Consider the following 19,841-nt stretch of genomic DNA (forward strand, 5'->3'; position numbering starts at 1 on the left):
GGTAACTAAGTACTCATATTTTTCTTTTCTTTCTCATCAGTAGAGGAGCTTACAGAGGGGATTCACAAAACCATTTTTAAGGGTAGATTTTTTTGACCTAACAGACTATCAAAGGTCAAAATTGAGTCCATTTTTGACAAGAGGGTCTAATCCCCCCTTTGAACACAAGAGGTCGCTCCTGTGATCAAATACTGGGGGAAAATATTGCTAATCACAGTTTGATGTATTCTATAAAAACATTACAATTTTTTTTACAGACATGTTTGATGCATTAATGTGTATAGAAATCACTTAAAGAAACAGGGGAATAATCTGTGACCAAATTTGAATCTCAAGGTGAAGGGAAACAATAATGCCTGCTATCCTAACTTTGATTTTAATGCAAAATGTATTAGCAACACACAGACCTCTGGAGTACATCCATCGTGGAGCAATGTAACTATTGGGTTTCTTCAGATTACTCCCTTTGCCAGACGGTATCTTCTGCATGATCTTTTTACCTCTAACAGCTTAAGAACTTAAGAAAATACTACTTATTTACAGTAACAGTATGGGCTGAAGAAAGAGAAACACTCGTTGTCTTCATTATGATGAAATTGCCAGTTACTAACGCTTTTCCTCCAAGCCACATACCAGGTTTTCTTTTTGGACTTGCTATCATCAGCACTAATTCTTTAGTGTGTTTAGTGTGTGTGTGTGTGTGTGTGTGTGTGTGTGTGTGTGTGTGTGTGTGTGTGTGGTTGAAGAAGGATGGATAGTGAGGGTGCTTTCTGGATCTCAAATATAAGTCATCAGGCTTCTGGCAGCTTCCGTTGTTTAATTCCATGTTATAAAGGTGACATGATGGAATATGATTGGTTAAAATTCTCTATTTACTTTCTGGGGATATAGTACCTTTTGAAAACAAAACAAAACTAAACTAGTGTCAACTTGGTTATCTGTACAGGAAACATGCCCATATACTGGGACGATTTGCTTCATGTGGTCATTATCAGCATCAGTTTTACCAAAGCAGCCTGACAAAAGACTCCACGCATTTAATACCGGAGACACTAGAAAACTATGAGCAAAAAACAAAAACAGTAACATCCTGCCCCCCACCCCCAACCTGCTAAATCTATCAACATCTAACTTTCGATTTCACACACCCACACCGATATAACTTATAATAGAAATAGAAGGAATGAGATCCAGTTAGAAATTTTCCTTGAGAGAAAACAAAAGCATGTTCTTGGTAAAGCCCCAGCCATATCACGAGGAAATTCACCGTCTTTGCTTCTCTCTGCGCTCTGGAGAAGCATACTGCTGTAAACCGAGCCACTCAGGCCGGCGGAGGGCTCACACCTCTTATCGAAGGCTAGATCTGACGAATGATACAAAGAAAGGAGTTTCCTAACACACCGGGTTTTCTCAAGGCAATGAGACACCGAAATTAAACCTACTACTGCGTGCATTTGCGGAGCTTTTCAGATAAAACTGGCAGTCACACTAGATAAGGAATCAATGTTTAGAAGCTTTTGGAGATGCGGACGCGGGGGGGGGGCGGTATTCTTCGTGGCCTCCCTGTGACTTTGTTTTGGAGAGACAGTAAGATATGATGGAACATGTAAGAAATTATTCAAGAGGGTTACCGGCGAGTTGAAGTCACCATTCTTCTCTCTCCAGGTTGTTGCTCGAGATAAAATGATAAGGTAAACACAGCCGGTGAAATGAAATAGGTATTTCGCTGTTCTTCTGTGTTAGACCCCTCCCTACTCAGGCCCTTAGATTGACGCATTTTTAAAATCTCTAGAGACGTGGAGACTTGTCCTTACAATGATCTACACACCACCAGCTAACTGTACACAGTTGCTTAAAAACAAAAGGCAGGAGACCGGCAGAGAGAGGAATCGGATAGGCGTAATAGCTTTACAAACTTTAAACTACTGGAAGACCACTTTGCACTTAGGCTTCGGGTTAGTTCTAGAGTTAAACTGCAAAGCAGACCCCGCGGGTCCGAAAGAGAGAGAAGTCCGCGGAGTCAACTTGGTTATACCTGTGCACTTCCAACCTGATTCTCCGCTTAGGTAAGAAGCGCCCCTTTACCCCCACCCCGCGTTTCTGGAGATCTGAGGTAAGGGGTTTACGGGGTACTGGGGTAGCAGCAGCGAACAATTCCTCTGGGTCCATTCATCCCAGAACCAGCGTCTTCCCCTAGGCAGCTCCCAGCGCGCCACGCGCAGAAAATTCGGGAACTCACCCGCCCTGGCAACCAAGCCCGGCCGGGCCCGGAGCTGTGTGCCAAAGCGCGCGACCAAACCGAGACAAACGGCCTGTTCCAAGTCGCCCTTTTCCTAAAGTCCGGAAGGGTCCTCGTCATCTAGAACACCTACCCACCAGCCTCGCCACCAGAGGCGGAAAAGTGAGCCCCGCGCGCAACGCGGCCAGCCGGACTGCGGGGACCCCAGGAGCGCAGGGCAGAGGAGCAGCGCGACAGGAGGCGAGGGCGCTGGCGGCGCGGCCGGCTAGGAGCAAGGGGGAAGGCGGGGCGGAAGGAGGAGAAGGGAGGCCAAAAGCCAGGGCCGCCGGAGCACCGGGGGAGAGCGGTCTGAGCCCCGAGCGAGTCGCCTCGGGAGCCCTAATCCTCTCCCGCGGGCTTGCAGAGCGGTCAGTGGCGCACCGCGGCAGCGAGGCTGAAATATGATAATCAGAACAGCTGCGCCGCGCGCCCCGCAGCCAATGGGCGCGGCGCTCGCCTGACGTCCCCGCGCGCTGCGTCAGACCAATGGCGATGGAGCTGAGTTGGAGCAGAGAAGTTTGAGTAAGAGATAAGGAAGAGAGGTGCCCGAGCCGCGCCGAGTCCGCGCCGCCGCAGCGCCTCCGCTCCGCCAACTCCGCCGGCTTAAATTGGACTCCCCGATCGGCGAGGGCGCGGCGCAGCCGGGCAGCGGGCTCTCTCAGCCTTGGCAACCCCAGGGGCCACTGTTTCCCACTTAGCCACAGCTCCAGCATCCTCTCTGTGGGCTGTTCACCAACTGTACAACCACCATTTCACTGTGGACATTACTCCCTGTTACAGATATGGGAGACATGGGAGATCCACCAAAAAGTAAGAAGCGATTTTACCTTGTGGGGCTCGGTGTGCTGTTCTTGTGCGGGGGTCTCTCAGGCACGGGTGCCAAGGGCTCTTCGGAGTTGGAGTCATTGCTTGGAGAGAGAGAGAGAAGGTGGCTTTTTCTTGTTGCCGCCACGCCTGCATGCTTGCTGTCGGTTCCGATCTTCGGGAAACTGATCGTACCTTGTGTTTGAATTCGCCTGCGAGTGTCCTCCAAAACCTTAGCCTTCCGGTGCTAAGCGGCGGTTTTCTCCTTGGGACTCTGGAGCTCTCCGAGAAGGTTATTCTGTTGCAAAGATCTGCCAGCACGTACAATACCCGGAGATGTGAATTAGCATTAGACTTGCAAAAGAGAACGAGTGACAACTGTATTGATGTCTGCTCTTGCTAACAATATCCAGTCCTATGTGCTATTTAAGAGCGTGTTTCATGGAAAATATAGACATCCCTGCGTTCACTTAACGCTTCTAGTCAAAACCTTTTCTTTGACTTGACTTATCCATAATCTTTCCCAATGATTATGGCAAAGAGGGAGGAGGGAGGGAAAAGAAATACAAAATGAACGGGTTTGATTGCGTGCTAGGCTTGCAAATGCAGACTATTCAAATCTGCATTTTATATATATTCCACCTCCTTTTAAAAATGAGTCAAGGTTTTGATGGCACACTTCAATTACCATCCCAAAGTGCAATACTCTTAAAAAAAAAAGAAAGAAAGAAAGAAAAAAAAAAAAAAAACTCCCAGAGTACGCCCTATAAGAGAACGACACTAAAAGTGTGTTTATCTCTGTAGGAAGTAAACGGTTAGTCAATCATGTATTTATTTTCATTTCAGAAAAACGTCTGATTTCCCTGTGTGTTGGTTGCGGCAATCAAATTCACGATCAGTATATTCTGAGGGTTTCTCCGGATTTGGAATGGCATGCGGCATGTTTGAAATGTGCGGAGTGTAATCAGTATTTGGACGAGAGCTGTACGTGCTTTGTTAGAGATGGGAAAACCTACTGTAAAAGAGATTATATCAGGTACGCCATTTATACCGTTTACTTAATTTTGTGAGAGTCCCCTTCCTCTCCCCATTTATTTTGTGTGGCTTTGTCTTTTGCCAGAGTATGCCTTAATGGGTACTAGCGTGCAGAAGTTACCCCTGTAAATGTAGTAAATTAAACTATGCTGTTCATTTCACTTTTCAGGGGGAAAAAATGAGACTCAATAGTGGTTTTCATAAATAACGTGGTCTGAAGCTTTGTTTAATTGCTCTTCGAATTTGTGATGCTGAAATTATTTTCCTGTTACCCTCCCCTTTCCAAAACAAACTTAAAAAATTCAGGATGAATAAGTTGGGGTTTCTAAACTTTTTGAAAGGTTGGATTTTATTCTGTTATACATTGTTTTTCCTTTTTATTTTAATTCAGTATTTTATTAGTAACTTCCAGATTCTTTGAAGACGTCAATGCAATAGGTAAAATAAAAGTTTGACCTAGGCATGTTTAAAAGTGTACTTTGCAAGAGCAAATAGAGGTGTTGCCCTTTACTTTTTGGGTAAGGGATCCTGCTTGGAAAATTTAAAAACCAACTCAAATATTCTCTGTAAAAACCACTGGGAGATTTAATCTTTTTAAATATTAACCCTTTGGTGACATCTGACTGTCTTCTTATCTTATCTGAGCTGATGAACTAGACAGAGCAGATCAAATTGCCCATCATCTGTCTATGAACAATCGGTATATTTAGATAATTGAACAGCTTCCTTTCTCACATTAAAATCTGGTAACTGATAAAATGAGCGAATTGCCCATACTGACAAGAATAAAATCACATAAGGAACGTCCTGAGTTTTTTTCTTTCAATTTATTTTGCATCTAAACTTCATGCATTGCCAATCTCAAATTTTCTCAGACTTGTGTATACAAATGTCAGAAAATTTATTTTCTGCCTAAGGAAGGAAGTAGAATTTCCAAAGAAAATATTATTGTTTTAAGAACAAAACAGAAGAGATAACACCTTCATTATTACGTTGAATAATAAAGAATATTATCTTTAAAAATAAATTGTCCAGTGGCTATTAACAAGTAATTAGCTTTGGAAGTTACAGAGTTTATGGAGCTGAGAACTTAAAGTTTAGTTAGGATTTAAGTATGTAGTTAACGATTTTTTTTTTCTACTCACTTGGTGTTCAGTATTTTTTCTTATTTTCAAACCATGAAGTGGATAGCATAATTTTAATAGATAAAGGTGAACAGTGCAGGGGGGGGAAGTTTATAAATACTTCGGTGGTGGGAGAGGAGAATGAGAGCAAAGAGGGGAAGTGGGGAGCTGGAGGAAGGGGGAGGGATTTTCCCAATTGTTTGGTCACAGGCAAGGTAAAGTCCTCATCCTATGAAATGGCAGATCTCACATGGAGTAGGCGGAGGGAAGGAAAACTTTTGAATCTACCTTCTAACCTCTGACAAATGAGCCGTTTTCAATTGTTTACTTGATTGGTGTATGAGCTCCAGATTCTGGAGAGGGGGCCATTGCTCCTGTGGGGGTCGTGTTTTGCTCAGCTGTATTCAGACCTGCATGTGCCTAATTCTGCATACATGCTTGTGGAAGGAACCAATTGCTTTTACCTTTTCTTCTCCACTCTTTCAACTGTGTGTGTGTGTGTGTGTGTGTGCGCGCGCGCGCACGCTTGCCCGCGTGCAACTGTGTGTATCCCTTTGAAATCCTGTAGTTTTAAGAGAACAGAGAGACCGTTGAGATTTCCCAAAACCTTTCTCCCCTTGGGGGAGCGAGGTTCCCCCCACTGCCCCTCTTTGTCTGGGTCTTTGCCTCTCCTCCATTCTCTCTGTTTGTAGGAATGCCCCCTCTCTGGTTATGTGGAGAGGGGGCCAGGGCAGGGCCTCTAGATGAAACCTACAAGGATTGTCTGTTGGTAAGGAAAGGTGAGCTGCAAGGAAGACTTTACAAGTGAGTCTTTTCATTTTTCTGGCAGGTCAGAGTTCTCAGACAGACAGAAATAGAGGTAGATGTTTCAGCGACTGGATAAAGATGGAAGGAACCCAAGCAGATTTAAAAAAATTAATGAGAGGAAGAACAGAGAGGAAACTTTCTGGTAACATTGTTGCCTGAGGAAAAAATCTTTAGCTGGGGAAACAGCAATGGGCTCCTGATCCAGAAAGGACTCTGGAAACCCTCAGAGGTTTCATTTTGTTCTAATGCCTGTGCATTTGTGTATGTTTTGTGGGGTGACAATCTCATTGCCCAACCTCATTTTCTTTTGAAAGGAGGATGCAGGTTGCAGTTTTAGAGATGTTTCTAGCAGCAGAAATTGGGGGATAGGAAAATGTGGGACCAGTGGCTCCCGGATTCACCCCGGGATTCCTTCCTGCCAAGAGGAGCAAGAGCCACCCGGGTACTGGTCGCTGGAGCAGCCGCCCAGGCTTCCAGCACATCAAGCATTTCTCTCTAGTTTGGACTGGGCGTTCTCAACTAAGAGGTACAGACCGAGACACAGAGGTTCATAGGCAAGGGAAACAGAGCGGGAAAAGAAAGAAATCTAATCGTTTCCATCCTCCCATTCCCAGCTTGCCTGCTAATGCTGATTTCAGTGTCTCAGGGAGTTGTGGCTGAGGTCGCCAGCGACCCTAGACCCGGGGCAGCGCCCGCCTTAAGTGACTCCCTCTCTTTGCTTCCCTTCCTTCCCGGCCCGCCCCCCATCCCACTCCCGCGCAGGTTGTACGGGATCAAATGCGCCAAGTGCAGCATCGGCTTCAGCAAAAACGATTTCGTGATGCGCGCGCGCTCCAAGGTGTACCACATCGAGTGTTTCCGCTGCGTGGCCTGCAGCCGCCAGCTTATCCCCGGGGATGAGTTCGCGCTGCGGGAGGACGGGCTCTTCTGCCGCGCCGACCACGACGTGGTGGAGAGGGCCAGCCTGGGCGCCGGCGATCCGCTCAGCCCCTTGCACCCGGCGCGGCCGCTGCAAATGGCAGGTACTCCTGGGAGCTGAGGGAGGCCCTCCTCGGGGATGCCGGTGCCAGGCGAGGCCAGCGCCGTGCCGCAATCTTGGGACCCACGCGGCAGCCGCTGCAGCTGCCAGTTACATGGAGGGTTCTAGGTGCGGTTTGCACAGTGCTTCCCTCTTTTTGCGGCCAGCTTCAATGCACTCAGTGTCTCCCTTGACTCGCCTGGCACACCTACACTACACGTCTGTGTGTCTATGTGTGGGTGCCCGCGAATGTACACCACTTGTGCACGCATGTATACACACGCCCAAACAGTACTTCCAGTTCACCTTGGCCTCCAAACCGTGGCTTTCTGACAACGGGCTTCAGCTTCCCTCCAGGTATTCTCTGCTGCTTCCTAATTAAAGGGGTGGAGCTCTGGGCCCCTGGAGCTTCCTCCTTTAACCCAATGAAGGAAGCTTAAGTCAAGTTAGCCCCTCAATTCCTTTTTTCCTTGCCAACTGCCCCGCGGCTGCCGCGTGGGTCCCAAAATATTTTTGAAGTGTATCTTCATCCCTTTGTGAGACAGGGGACCTAAAAAGATACAGTTTTAATAATTGCAAACCTTCGCACAGAGCCGTCATTTAAAACTGTCAACAAGCTAATCTGCAGTAATTGCCTTTTAAAGGGAGCCTGCCTCTTTAAACTGTTCATTCTACTTGATTTGGTGAGAATTTCATCTTCGGGCCTGTTGCTGTGACACCGAGTTGACCTCATAGGTGTTGACCTGACCCCGGGGGTCCTGGAAAAATGCAAGATTTGTAACATACAGATCTGAGGGCCCTTGGCCCAGGAAGGAGAGTAGAAATAGAACAGGGTTGGCCCGGAGTGGGGGCCACAGGTAGGAAGGCCGACAAAGTTTCCAAACCTGCTTTCCGGTCTTGAATGGAACTGTCCGGTGTATAATCCGCCGGGAACCCTGGTGGTGAAAAATCTACAGCTCTTCCCCCTCTGCTTTTCTGGCAGAATTCTCTTAAGAATTCTGTCAGGGGGATGGGAGGGGTTGTGACTTAGCTTGCGGGGAAGCCAAGCCAGTGGTGGCAACTTCTGTTAGTGCAACCTGGGCTCTGCTGTGGAACACGTAGAGTATTGGGAGGGGGTCAGGAGCATACCCCAACTGTCTTTTCTCTAGAGGCCGGGCAGCTCTAAAGAGTATCGGTTTTCCTTTTTTGGGGAGCAGATAGCATCGGGAACCATCCAGGTAGATTTAGTAGATCCAGGTAGAGTACGAAGGATCAGAAGCTGGAGAGACAGCCGAAATACCGAATTTCTTTATCCTCTTGACATAACTGTCCTCCGGGGACTGAAGTTCAACGCTCTCCGGCAGAATTCTTCTCCGCCTTAGTTGCAGACATCCCACGGGGGTAGTGTCTCTCGGTGTCACTGGGTGTTCTGCCTTTCCTTCCCTTGCAAGGCCTGTGACGGGGGGGGGGGGGGGGGGGGAGGGGGGGGGAATCTGGGCCCCTATCTGAATCCTAGGAAAGGCGAGAAGGGAGGAGAAACTAGGAAGAACGATGCCACCCTTGCTGTGAACCGGGAGACAGAACCTGAGAGATGCGCCCCTTTGCTAACCCCGCCGTGTTGACTCGAGCAGGGGCGGAGGCCGCTTTCTTGGGTCCAGACTACTTAGCATTGACCTCTTAAGATTAGAGAGCGAGATTTCATTCTCCTTTTACGTCCCGCACCCCTACCTCTGCCGCCTCTGCTTTGTCTGTCGAGGTCGCAAAGCGCTGGCCATTGTCCCATTTTCCCGGGATCAGCGCGGGCAGGCGGGCGGCCGGCCCGCGCTCACTGCGCCCCTTGCCCCGCAGCCGAGCCCATCTCCGCCCGGCAGCCGGCCCTGCGGCCCCATGTCCACAAGCAGCCCGAGAAGACCACCCGCGTGCGGACTGTGCTGAACGAGAAGCAGCTGCACACCTTGCGGACCTGCTATGCGGCTAACCCCCGGCCCGATGCGCTCATGAAGGAGCAACTGGTGGAGATGACCGGCCTCAGTCCCCGTGTGATCCGGGTCTGGTTTCAGAACAAGCGGTGCAAGGATAAGAAGCGGAGCATCATGATGAAGCAGCTCCAGCAACAGCAGCCCAATGATAAAACTGTGAGTGGGCCTGGGCCTGGCAGGGGGCTTGAGGAGGCCTGCGTGCTGTCTGCCCAGATGGGTTGGCTCTCTCCCTCCGGCTTCCGAGCAGGAGCTGGCCCTGGCGGCCCCTCACTCCCACCCGCACCCCGGGGAGAGGCCACTGGCCCCGGCCTACCCGCCAGGGCCCCAGATGCTCCCGGAGGCCCCTCTTGCGGGTTGGAGGCCCACCCGCCCCCAGCCCACATGGGTGGGCTCTCCCGCCCTTCAATTTCGCCCCCTTGCCCCATCCCAGATCTAGAGGGGCAGTCGCCCCCACCGTGAGCAGAGAGGCCTTGAGCTGGTTTGCCAAAGTTGTGGTTGTCAGTTCCTCAGACACCCGAGGGGAGGAAGGGAGGAATCCTTGCTTTCCTATTTAATCCAGGGTCACTCTGGGTGCCCCTTGGTGGGAGGCCTGCTGCAGAGCCCCCAGGCCAGGAAAGTCCCCAAGGTGACCCATGAAAATAGGACACCCTCTGCTCCAGGTCAAGCCCAGGTCTCTAGAGATGTCAGGCCCCTGGCATCCCTGGGCCGGGACAGCACCCACCAGGCAGGCCTCCTGGTTAAGTTAAAGAGTTTTTTTTTTTTTTTGGCTTTTCCTTTTTACTGCTTAGGCCCTATTTTTAAATGCCATAAAACCTGCTGTCATTAAATGTGGCAGACCAGCCAAGCCTGGGCCAGGGCACTTTCGAAGTTGGTTAGTGCATAACAGCACAATAGCTGCCAGACCTAAATGCTTGGAAGTGGGGGTTGGCTCCCAGAGAATTGCCTGGAGAAAATCTAACCAAAAGTCTGATTCACCGAAACTGCCCAGAAAACCACCGTGTCTAGAGGCTGAAGGGAGGCCCTTCCTGCTCCAGTTTTCTGCTGAGATGCTGTGGCTTGGGAAGGCAGACAGGGGAAACTGAGATGACTACTGAATATAAGGGGAAAGAAGAAAGTTCAGACAGAATTTCACTTCCTAAGGTTCAAGCATAGCTAATAGCTCAGCCCACAGAAGCAGAAAAACAAAACATAATAAAACAAAACTGAACCCTGGCTAATATCCATAGGTGCAGCAGATTAACTGAGTCAATAAAGGCAACTATATAGATAAGATAATACCAGGGTATATTTGTTTAGCCTGCACAGACAATGGAGGGAGGGAGTTTGCTCATTAACATGTTGGGTTTGGGGGGTGCCTATTCACAGAATATCCAAGGGATGACAGGAACTCCCATGGTGGCTGCCAGTCCGGAGAGACATGACGGTGGCTTACAGGCAAACCCAGTGGAGGTGCAAAGTTACCAGCCACCTTGGAAAGTACTCAGTGACTTCGCCTTGCAGAGTGACATCGATCAGCCGGCTTTTCAGCAACTGGTAAGTGTCAGCTCCCAGGTTGGGGAGGCTGAATGTCCAAAGAAAGGAGATTCTGATCAAACTGTCACACAATTAAAGGTTCTGGGAGTATGGAGGGGGCCACTCTAGCCCCAGGGTTGGGGAGAGCCTAGGGAGGCCTGGTGGAAGGAAGGAATGCAAGGAAAACAGGCCTCTTGTGAGTCTATTCTATGAGACTTCGTAATGTGACCATTTACGTTGAATTTTCTATCAGTCAGGCCTGCTCTTAGAGATTAGCTTCAAGGTACCTAACTCACTAGACACAATGTGGGAAGGGGTGTACTGGGTTGCAGCATCATACATCTCCAACTTGTAGAGTCAAAAGGGACATTAGAGATCACCTTGGCATTTTGATCAGCAGCTAGTAAATATACTCCTTCCTCAGCTCCTAGAAAATGATCTTGTTAAGGCCCTAAATCAAGGTGATTATAATAATAATCAGTGTTGTTATACATAATCAATTTTATTATCAGTGGTTAGCGGGCACCCATATTGCAATTTTCAAACCTATCAATAAAGAGTTCAGTTATTCAGAGATGTGACTGATGCTTTTTGTAACTATATCCCTTTCTGGGACTGTATCTTAATCCAAAATGTTGGACTGCTTAAACATTTTTTTAGGGTATAAGTTCAAATAGTATACACAGTCATATTCTGTGCGGCATGTATAGCAAATGGAATCAGAGTTCTATCAATCGGATAAGAATATAAAAGCCTCTCTTAGCATTAATGTTTTACACATCCAGAGAAGAGAAAATCAACTCACCTTTCATCTACAAAAGGCTTAAGGGTAAAGATAACTAAGATTATTAAGTGTATGTCCTTGTGTTATGACATATGTTCATAAGGCTTTTTTTTCCTTAAATAATAAACAGCCCTATAGAATCTTGTTTTATAAAACATGATCCATCATAAAAACTTGTTCCCTTCTTTGAAAATAAAGCTTGAATTGAGGTTAGTATTTTACCCTCACATTTACCTGGAGGGCATTTTCTTTCTTTGTGGCAACAGTTGGGTTATGGACCACAGGCAGTGCATTAAAAAGGGCTTGGCCCAGGTGTCTGTTTGCAAATGGGCCAGTCTAAAGGAGGCGAATTTGAAAAGTCCCTTGACCGTCACAGGGGGAAAGTTCAATAAGGTAGGAAGAAAGGTAGACCCTGGAATTAGGAAAAAGAGCTGATTTTTAGTGTCACGTTAATCTTGCCAGTTATTTGGATCATAGAAGGCAGGTAAGGGGAGGTTTCAGGGCAGCCAAGTGTTTGCACCTTCTGAATCTTTAGTGTCAGCTGAGAGCAGCCAAAGAGTGGGGCGGGGGCGGGAGTGTTGAGAGCAGAGTGGAGAAGAAGGTTTACAACAGCAACACAATACTTTGGACTTAAGAGAAGGAGCCAGATATTTATAATATGGGTGACGTTATAATATATGGGTCTCCTCTTGGAAGGAAGAGCCTGATTGAAAGAGAAAAAGAGGCCAAAGGCAGCAGGACCAACAAGAAGGAAGAAAGCCCCTGCTGTGAACTCTCTGAGGAGTTAATCATTGTTCTCTGGAGCCTCCTCTGAATCTCCCATCACAGGATCTAAGCGTTGTGTTATGGATTTTTCAACTGGAGAAGAGAGGCTTTGATGCCTGGAGACTGAGAACTCGCCTGCTCCCAGGGAAACATGTAGCCGGCAGGATAATTTTATTTTCAGCATGCATGGTAGAGTTGCAATGCCATTTTACAGTGGGAAACACATTTGTTCTTAAATAATTTAATGCAACATAATGTTGGGAATTCAGTTTCATTTAAAACAGAGATCTCTTGGAAGATGGGAAAGTGAGAGGATTTCTTCTCATTTTTTTTTTCCTTATAGGTTTTCTTTAAGCCTGTTAAAATTCAATTATATGTGCAGATATCTCTATATCTATCTGTCTATACACACACACAAGACAAGTTTATAATCCTTTTGTGAATACGATCATAGCCTCCTTTATTCATGTCTCAACCTTCTATGCAGGTTAATTTTTCAGAAGGAGGACCGGGCTCTAATTCCACTGGCAGTGAAGTGGCGTCGATGTCCTCTCAGCTCCCAGATACACCTAACAGCATGGTAGCCAGTCCAATTGAGGCATGAGGAACATTCATTCAGACGTATTTTTTTTTTTCCCTGTTGGAGAAAGTGGGAAATTATAATGTTGAACTCCGAAACAAAAGTATTTAACGACCCAGTCAATGAAAACTGAATCGAGAAATGAATGCTCCATGAAATGCACGAAGTCTGTTTTAATGACAAGGTGATATGGTAGCAACACTGTGAAGACAATCATGGGATTTTACTAGAATTAAAACAGCAAACAAAACCCAAACCCAACATAACGCTATCCAATGACCTTAGGAATACTGAAAGAAAAAAAAAAAAAAAGACGTTTTTGAAACGTAGAGGATTTATATTCAAGGATCTCAAAAAAAGCATTTTCATTTCACTGCACATCTAGAGAAAAGCAGAAATAGAGATTTTCTAGTCCATCTTATTCTGAATGGTGCTGTTTCTATATTGGTCATTGCCTTGCCAAACAGGAGCTCCAGCAAATGAGCAGGAAGAGAAACTGGCCTCTTTGGCTGAAAGAGTCCTTTCAAGAAGGTGGAGCTGCTTGGTTTGCGATGTTTTTAGTTGACTTTAACAAGGGGTTAATTGAAATCCTGGGTCTCTAGCATGTCCTGTAGCTGATTTCTTTTTTCCTTTTGCCCCTCCCCCCTCTTTTTTTTTTGAGATCCATCCTCTATCAAGAAGTCTGAAGCGACTTTAAAGGTTTTTGAATTCAGATTTAAAAACCAACTTATAAAGCATTGCAACAAGGTTACCTCTATTTTGCCACAAGCGTCTCGGGATTGTGTTTGACTTGTGTCTGTCCAAGAACTTTTCCCCCAAAGATGTGTATAGTTATTGGTTAAAATGACTGTTTTCTCTCTCTCTGGAAATAAAGAGGAAAAAAGGAAACTTTTTTTTTTGTTTGCTCTTGCATTGCAAAAATTATAAAGTAATTTATTATTTATTGTCAGAAGACTTGCCACTTTTCATGTCATTTGACATTATTTTTTGTTTGCTGAAGTAAAAAAGAAAAAGATAAAGGTTGTACCGTGGTCTTTGAATTATATGTCTATTTGTTTTGTCTTTTTTTTTTTTCTTAAATATTATGTGAAATGAAAGCGCCATATGTAGAATTATATCTTCAGGACTATTTCACCAATAAATGTTTGGCATAGATAAATAAATAAATGCAATGATCCAGGGTCCCTCTTTTATATGTTTACAAGTTAAGTCATTAAAATGTCTGAAATTAAGGACTGCATGTGAATGGGGTAAACGGACATACAATAGGTGTGATATTTTATTGCAAATAGTTAAGGTGGAGCTTGCAAATTTGCATTTCAATAGTTGGGGAAAACTGGTCGGAAGCTTATAACTCTCAGCTGTGATAATGTTATTGGCTTTTTAAAAAATATCCTCAGTCCTGTTCCCCACCTTTCTTTCCTCCTCTTTTCTTGCCCTACCCTCCATCCTATCCTATGCCACCCCACCGAAAATAGGAAGAAGGTCCTGCTTAAAAAGGATTTTGATCGAGTCACTATTTTTACCTTAGAGTGCTTTCTACCAAAGTCGCCTGCTTAGGATTATTGAAATGACCCATATTTCAAGTATAAGCTCTTGCTAAAAGAGAGGCTTTCTGCCTAGCCAGTGAAGTATGACCATTATTTACCAGTGGCGGCTGTCAGCCGATAGAGAAATGCTGCTTTATTTGCACAGAAGACCAGGCCAAGAGAGGGGAGTTTTCTCACCAGTTCCCAGACGAGCCAGCGTGGGTCCTTCCTTGCCTCTCCCTCCCACCGCCGCTTCCAACTCGTTTCCTACGCGCCCCCTCCCCTTCTCTCTCCCCCGACTCCGACCCCCCAGACCTTAGGAGGGTGACGGGTTAGGGTGGAGAAGCGCTGCGGGGGCTCGGTCGGGAACTGCCTTTTATGGGCAGGGGTCCGCGTAGCGTGCTCCGCCGCCCCGTCGGCGGTCTGAGTTTCGTGGACGTGCGGGCTCCACACCTTTCCCGCTGGCATTGAGCCGTAGCTCCTGTGCTAGAGGCAGAACCTAGGGACGGAGAAATGGCCCTGCTCGAAATCAGCTGGCTTCTCGGTTCGTTTGCGGGTATAGAGCCAGGATTTGGGGCTCCACCCTGTCCCCTCTGCTCCCCCCACCCCGCCACCATGATACCCTGGCTCTTTAGAAACGGGATGCATTTGTACGCACGAGTGTAATGCCTTTTTAAACATCTGACAACTCGTAATAAACACGAAAGCTAACGTACCCTCAATCGTGTGTCTCTGGCGTGCGCCCCTACGGACCCTTGGCGAGTGGGGCATGCCCGAGGCTGGGCTGGAGACGGAAGAGCCCCGCGGCTCCCCACCTCTCAAGTCGCTTTCACCCTCTCCAAATCTGCCGCAAGTCGGGAAACGAGCTTCAATTAGGCTTTTGTTTGGCCTCGTTCTACATAACGGGTTAATTACAGGCTCTAACGTGGGGGCAGAGAGAAAACAAACTTTGCATTGAAAATGCTACAGTGCATTAGACATGCCCGTTGATTACTTTGATTGTTGTGTCTAATTCTTGACAGAGGGGTAATAATTTGGCCGGCAGTAATAATGGCTTGTAGTCGTCTGTTGAGAAAAACACGAGTTATGTCTTATCTCACAGGGATCGAGAAAGGCTCCCCCCACCCCCCCCCCTTTTTTTTTCTTTTCTTTCCTGTCTCACTCCTCTGTCTCTTGGACCAAACTGGACTTTTCAGCTTCCCATTCACTGTTCCTATTCACCTGTCTTTTCGATTTTAATTTTTCCTCACAGTCATACCTGGGATATGTGCAAGGATGGCAGGTACAACATGAATCTGGCGTCAGGAGCCCAAAGTTATCCATTGCCCAGGCCCTGGTTTGAAAACTGTTAAATCCTCTTCCCCAGGCATAGCCTTTAGTAGACACTTGAAAACCTTAGGGCTTAGAGACGGGGGAATTAGGAATTGAATGCAGTGGAGGTACTTAAGTGAGGCACACATCTTTGTGATAGATTTTCATACTGACATTTATTTCTAAGATTAGGTGTGTGGGGTGGGGGGTAAGGGGAGATACTATTGTATCTCCTGTGTAGATATCTGTCTATTCTGAAGTCCACAGCTCGAATTTAAGTACAGTAATTTGTGAGGGAAGTGTTGAATGATTTTGTTTCACTTGGTAGATTCAAGATATTTTCTGCCTGTTGGCTGAGAATGGATTGACTGGTCGATAGCGTTCCAGTTCTTGTATTATTCATATGAAAGGTGTGTTCCCTTCTAGACTCCTCAGCATGTTCTCTAAAACGTGTAGCTGAGATGTCTTCTTGTTTGCAAACCATCTTCAGCACATACTCTCCTTTTCCCTGCACACCTCTGGAGACCGAGTTTTGAGTGGTGCTCTTCTAATGAAATTCCTCCTGTTTGCCATTATCTTTGATTCTCCCTCCCCTTATTACTCTGAATTCTTCCTTCTGGACATTATGACTCATTTCCTCTAGCTTCTGCAAGCTAAAATTGAATGCAACCAAAAAACATCCAGGACACTCTCCTTAAATCAGAGAATCCGTATCAACATCTATACTCAAAACGACTGGATTTTTTTTTCTCCCTATTGTTTCAGAGCAATAACATCCTGTATGACAGTTTACTATATCTGTCTTTCCCTTGCATCAAATGGACCTGGGTTTTCTTACTGTTTAGAAAGAAGGTCTTCTCAAGTTAGAATCATACTTAAAGAGATTTTTTTTTCTAGGTTGAAATAACACTTTCAGTTATTTGAGATTCTGTGTGGGTGTGTGTACCCATTTCCCAATTCATAACTTTTTTGGAAGTCAAGATTTTGTGATGGCCTGCTGCTCTTCACTCTGATCAACTTGTTAAACTCATCTATTGACTTCCTTTCTGGTCTGTCTTACCTTTTGACTAAAAGGCATAGTGTGCTTTTTAAGGTACCTCAAAGTACTTGATATTTTTCTAGCACCTTGAATTTTTAACCCTTAAAAACAGTCTTATTGAAATCTCTTTTTAAAGTCCCATGTGGATTTTCCCTTTTCTTAAAAAAGAGGGGGAAAAAAGTAAAACTAGGTCCAAACCACCAGAAGAGCTAAATTTGGATGAAACACAGCCAGTTTGGGTCTAATCTCACCCCTAATACAAGTAAACTATCTGAGCAGAAAGTACTTATTTTCTTATCTGTAAAGTTCAGTTTATTTCACTTTTGTAAAGGAGATTTATAATCCAAATTATGCTTGGGTTCTATTCATTAAAGACTATTTACTTCCTCACTGCTAATCAACAATTAAAGATTATGTCACAACATGGCAAGTCAAATTTTCTTTGTGGGCACTGGGAGAAAGGGAGAGAGGATTTTTTCTTTTCTTTTATGTTTTTGTCTTTAAAGTGTTACTTTCAAAAATGACTCCAAATCCTGAATTCTCATTAACTATTTAAAATAAAAAAATTAACTTGTACAGTGTGGGTTGGTGTTTTTAAAGTAAAATGCAAGTAGTTAATTCAGGGCGCTGGCAGCCGATTCTGTTTACTGATCTTTTCTGATTGTTGTTTTCTTGATAACCGAGCAAGCCACTGAATGGCTGTTTGAGCCCAGGCGCCACAAACATAAACTTCACAGCTTACAATGTCCCAAGTCGTGATGGAGGATCTCTCCACACCTCCCGGAGACTTCTGAAGTGTAGACAGAGAAGTTGGTTCACGGGAAGCGAAAGAGGGGGAGGGGCGGGAGGGGAGGCTGCTGAGTGTTTGCTGGGAGCATTGTTACTATCACGTCCTTTAATTTTTATGGCGCTTAAGCCGTTGGCTCAGAGAACCCAGTCTCTGTGCATTGGAGAAGCCAGGCTCTCCCAGGAACCCCACTTAAAGGCTACTTGATTCTTTTAAATTTTTTACAATTTATTTTGCAAGTCTTTCTGCATAATTATGCCTCTGCAAAAGCGCTCAGCAATGATAAGCAAAGCATTCTGAAAAGAAAACCATTCTCCCCTCAAAAGAGGATGCCTATGATTTTGGGGGTGGGGGGGGTGGGGCATTGGGTTAGGGGGATTGTGGGGTAAGATTGCTTTTCACCAGGTGGGAAGAAAGGCACCTTAACCTGAGCTTTAGGACAGCCCCAAGCAGAGATTCTGCTCAGCCCCTCTGCATGCCTAGGACCCTCTTTCCCTTCCACTGAGCAAAAATTGGTGCTCATTTTAAGGCGATGTTATTTGTGGATTTGATTGAATTGCAACTTATTTTTCCGGTCTTTCTAGGGGCTTCTCCCCACTGGTGTGTTTCTCACCTCCAGAGAGCAGGGCAGAGCCGGGCTGCACTCGGGTTTGGGTGTTAGGAACGGGAGTGTGTGTGTGTGTGTGTGGTGGGGGGAACCCGACACCGGGACACCGGTCTAACCAGCCCTGTTTCTCCCGCGGGCAAGCCAGCCCTTGATCCCTTAACGTAGGGACAGTCGTGGCACCGGAGAGGAAAAAAGGGTGTTGCTGGCCCCGTCTCTTTCAGGGGTTGATCAGGTTGGCAGATCTGGAGGGCTAATCCAAACAAGGCGCTTGACTTGTGAGGTCGCGAGTCTAGACAGAGCTGGTGGCTCGGCGGCTCCTTATCTTTCCCTGGAATCAGCCGAAGAGGCGCTCCCCGGGCCACTGCGCCCGGCTCGCCCCGGCCGGAGCCACCGCGCGGCGCAGACGGCACAACAAACACAGCACCTGAGGCTTTACAGCTCGCTTTATTGTTTAATGGGGAGGGCCGCGAAGCAGTCATTTGTTTTCTCGGCCCCCGAGCCGGGCAGTTCTGCGTGGCGGCGGGCCTCGGACGCCGGGTGGGGGGCTCGCCAGCCCCACCGTCCGCTCGGTGTCCTCGGGCCCCCGCGCGCGCGCGGTGGCTACCCGGGCCCGAGGCCAGCCGGAGACCCCAGAGCTGCCCGCATCTGGATCTGAACCCGGGGAGTGAGGGGTGGAGGGGCTGTGGGAGAAAGCTCAGCGTGAGTGTCCTGGACTGCTCCGGTATCTCTTCCTGCTGCCTGGAAATGACAGTTTTGCGCTATCACCACTTATGGTCTTCGGGGTCAGTGGGCTCTGACTCAAGGGTGATCGATAAAAACATTTAGTTCAGTAATAAGCTTCTCCCCCCGCCCCCCACCATGTACCGAGAAAGATGCGTCACCATCTTGGACAGGGTGTCCCTGAGCGGCGAGCGCCCTTTCTTTTCCCAGCAAGCACAGAAAGTGGCGTGACTTTCTTGTGTTTTCGTGACCACTTCACTGGGCACACCGTGGAATCCTGCCTTGATCGTCCAACTGGCTTCCACCACAGAGCGGCTAACACTGCCGTCCACTTGGGAGCCGGGGGACCATTGGGAAAGCGCTTGCCCTTTTCGGAATGACGAATAACCCAGCTTGGGGATTTATAATCCAGGATTTTGTGGCTTGTATTTCAAATTAATTGAGTACGATTAAGTTAATTATAATTTTGGTCCTTCCCTGTGGCGTTTTTCTCTTGTTACAAAAAGAAGGGAGAGTTTCTAGTTACATCTGGCTACTCACTATTCTAGTTTGCAAACATTGTACGTGTATATGTGTCCTTGGCATGGAATAGATAATACTGCCTCTGTTTAAAAACTAACCATCAGTGGAGGTCAGGAAAATTGGTTATGTGCTTCACGTGATAGTAATACAGACAACCCCATCTCCCAGCTTTAAGGTAGATGAGTTCACATCATGTTCTTCCCTGCCTGGTCCCAGTCTCACCAAAGTGTCAAATGAAAAAAGACAAAACTCAAGTTTTCCTGAAATGAAAGAATTTCCATAGGGAGCTTTAAAGAAAAATTTTTTTATTTCTCCAGAAAATAATCCTTAACTGTAACTCAGGCACTGACTTTCCTTTTTCTCATGGGTAAGAATTGCTGTTTATTTTGAACTGTCACAAATACAAGTGTTGTTTGAAACTTGTTAAACTTAGCAGGTATATGGAGATAATACTAGACAGGCCACTGAATATGATAAGGTAAAATATGGTGGGAATGAACTTTTAGGGGCTATAAAGGAATTTAGTTTTTCCCAATAGTTTTTCAATTAATCTCTTCAAAATGTTTCAACTATTTTTTCACATTTCTGTAATATCATACAGTAAACAGTTGTTCAAGGTGCATTAAAGACATGACTAGCAAAATGCTACTTGTGCAGGTAC

At 46.4% G+C, this 19,841-nt stretch overlaps 1 protein-coding gene and 1 long non-coding RNA gene across 4 annotated transcripts; one reads left to right on the forward strand and one right to left on the reverse strand.

The window, feature by feature from the left end:
• The first annotated feature begins 1,806 nt into the window (after positions 1-1,806).
• On the forward strand, positions 1,807-13,840 carry ISL1 (ISL LIM homeobox 1). Of its 3 annotated transcripts, none has more exons than XM_086362577.1 (6): positions 1,807-2,066; positions 3,929-4,118; positions 6,811-7,070; positions 8,894-9,180; positions 10,390-10,557; positions 12,573-13,840. In XM_086362577.1, the coding sequence occupies exons 3-6, from the start codon at positions 6,869-6,871 to the stop codon at positions 12,687-12,689; spliced, it is 774 nt and encodes a 257-aa protein (XP_086218703.1). In that variant the 5' UTR covers positions 1,807-2,066; positions 3,929-4,118; positions 6,811-6,868; the 3' UTR covers positions 12,690-13,840. The 3 variants fall into 3 exon arrangements, with proteins under 3 accessions (XP_086218703.1, XP_086218700.1, XP_086218701.1); XM_086362574.1 differs by lacking the exon at positions 1,807-2,066 and adding an exon at positions 2,837-3,088; XM_086362575.1 differs by lacking the exons at positions 1,807-2,066; positions 12,573-13,840 and adding exons at positions 2,837-3,088; positions 12,017-12,274.
• Positions 12,520-14,835, reverse strand: LOC147350327 (uncharacterized). Its single transcript, XR_015149250.1, has 3 exons — positions 14,393-14,835; positions 13,418-13,527; positions 12,520-12,722 (listed from the first exon to the last, which is right to left on the reverse strand). It is a non-coding gene; the product is annotated as an uncharacterized LOC147350327 (long non-coding RNA).
• Between the last annotated feature and the right edge of the window lie 5,006 nt (positions 14,836-19,841).

Source organism: Bos grunniens, chromosome 20 (genome assembly GCF_055505025.1).
Source record: "Bos grunniens cultivar Pamir isolate PY7600 chromosome 20, Bosgru_T2T1.0, whole genome shotgun sequence".
Taxonomy (NCBI): Eukaryota; Metazoa; Chordata; class Mammalia; order Artiodactyla; family Bovidae; genus Bos; species Bos grunniens.

Bases quoted from the DNA above. Each gene is read 5' to 3' on its own strand.
- ISL1 (XM_086362574.1), top strand. From the start codon at position 3,061: ATGGGAGACATGGGAGATCCACCAAAAA. The intron at 3,089-3,928 runs GTAAGAAGCGAT...TTTTCATTTCAG, and splicing joins CATGGGAGATCCACCAAAAA to AAAAACGTCTGATTTCCCTG. The intron at 7,071-8,893 runs GTACTCCTGGGA...CTTGCCCCGCAG, and splicing joins GCGGCCGCTGCAAATGGCAG to CCGAGCCCATCTCCGCCCGG.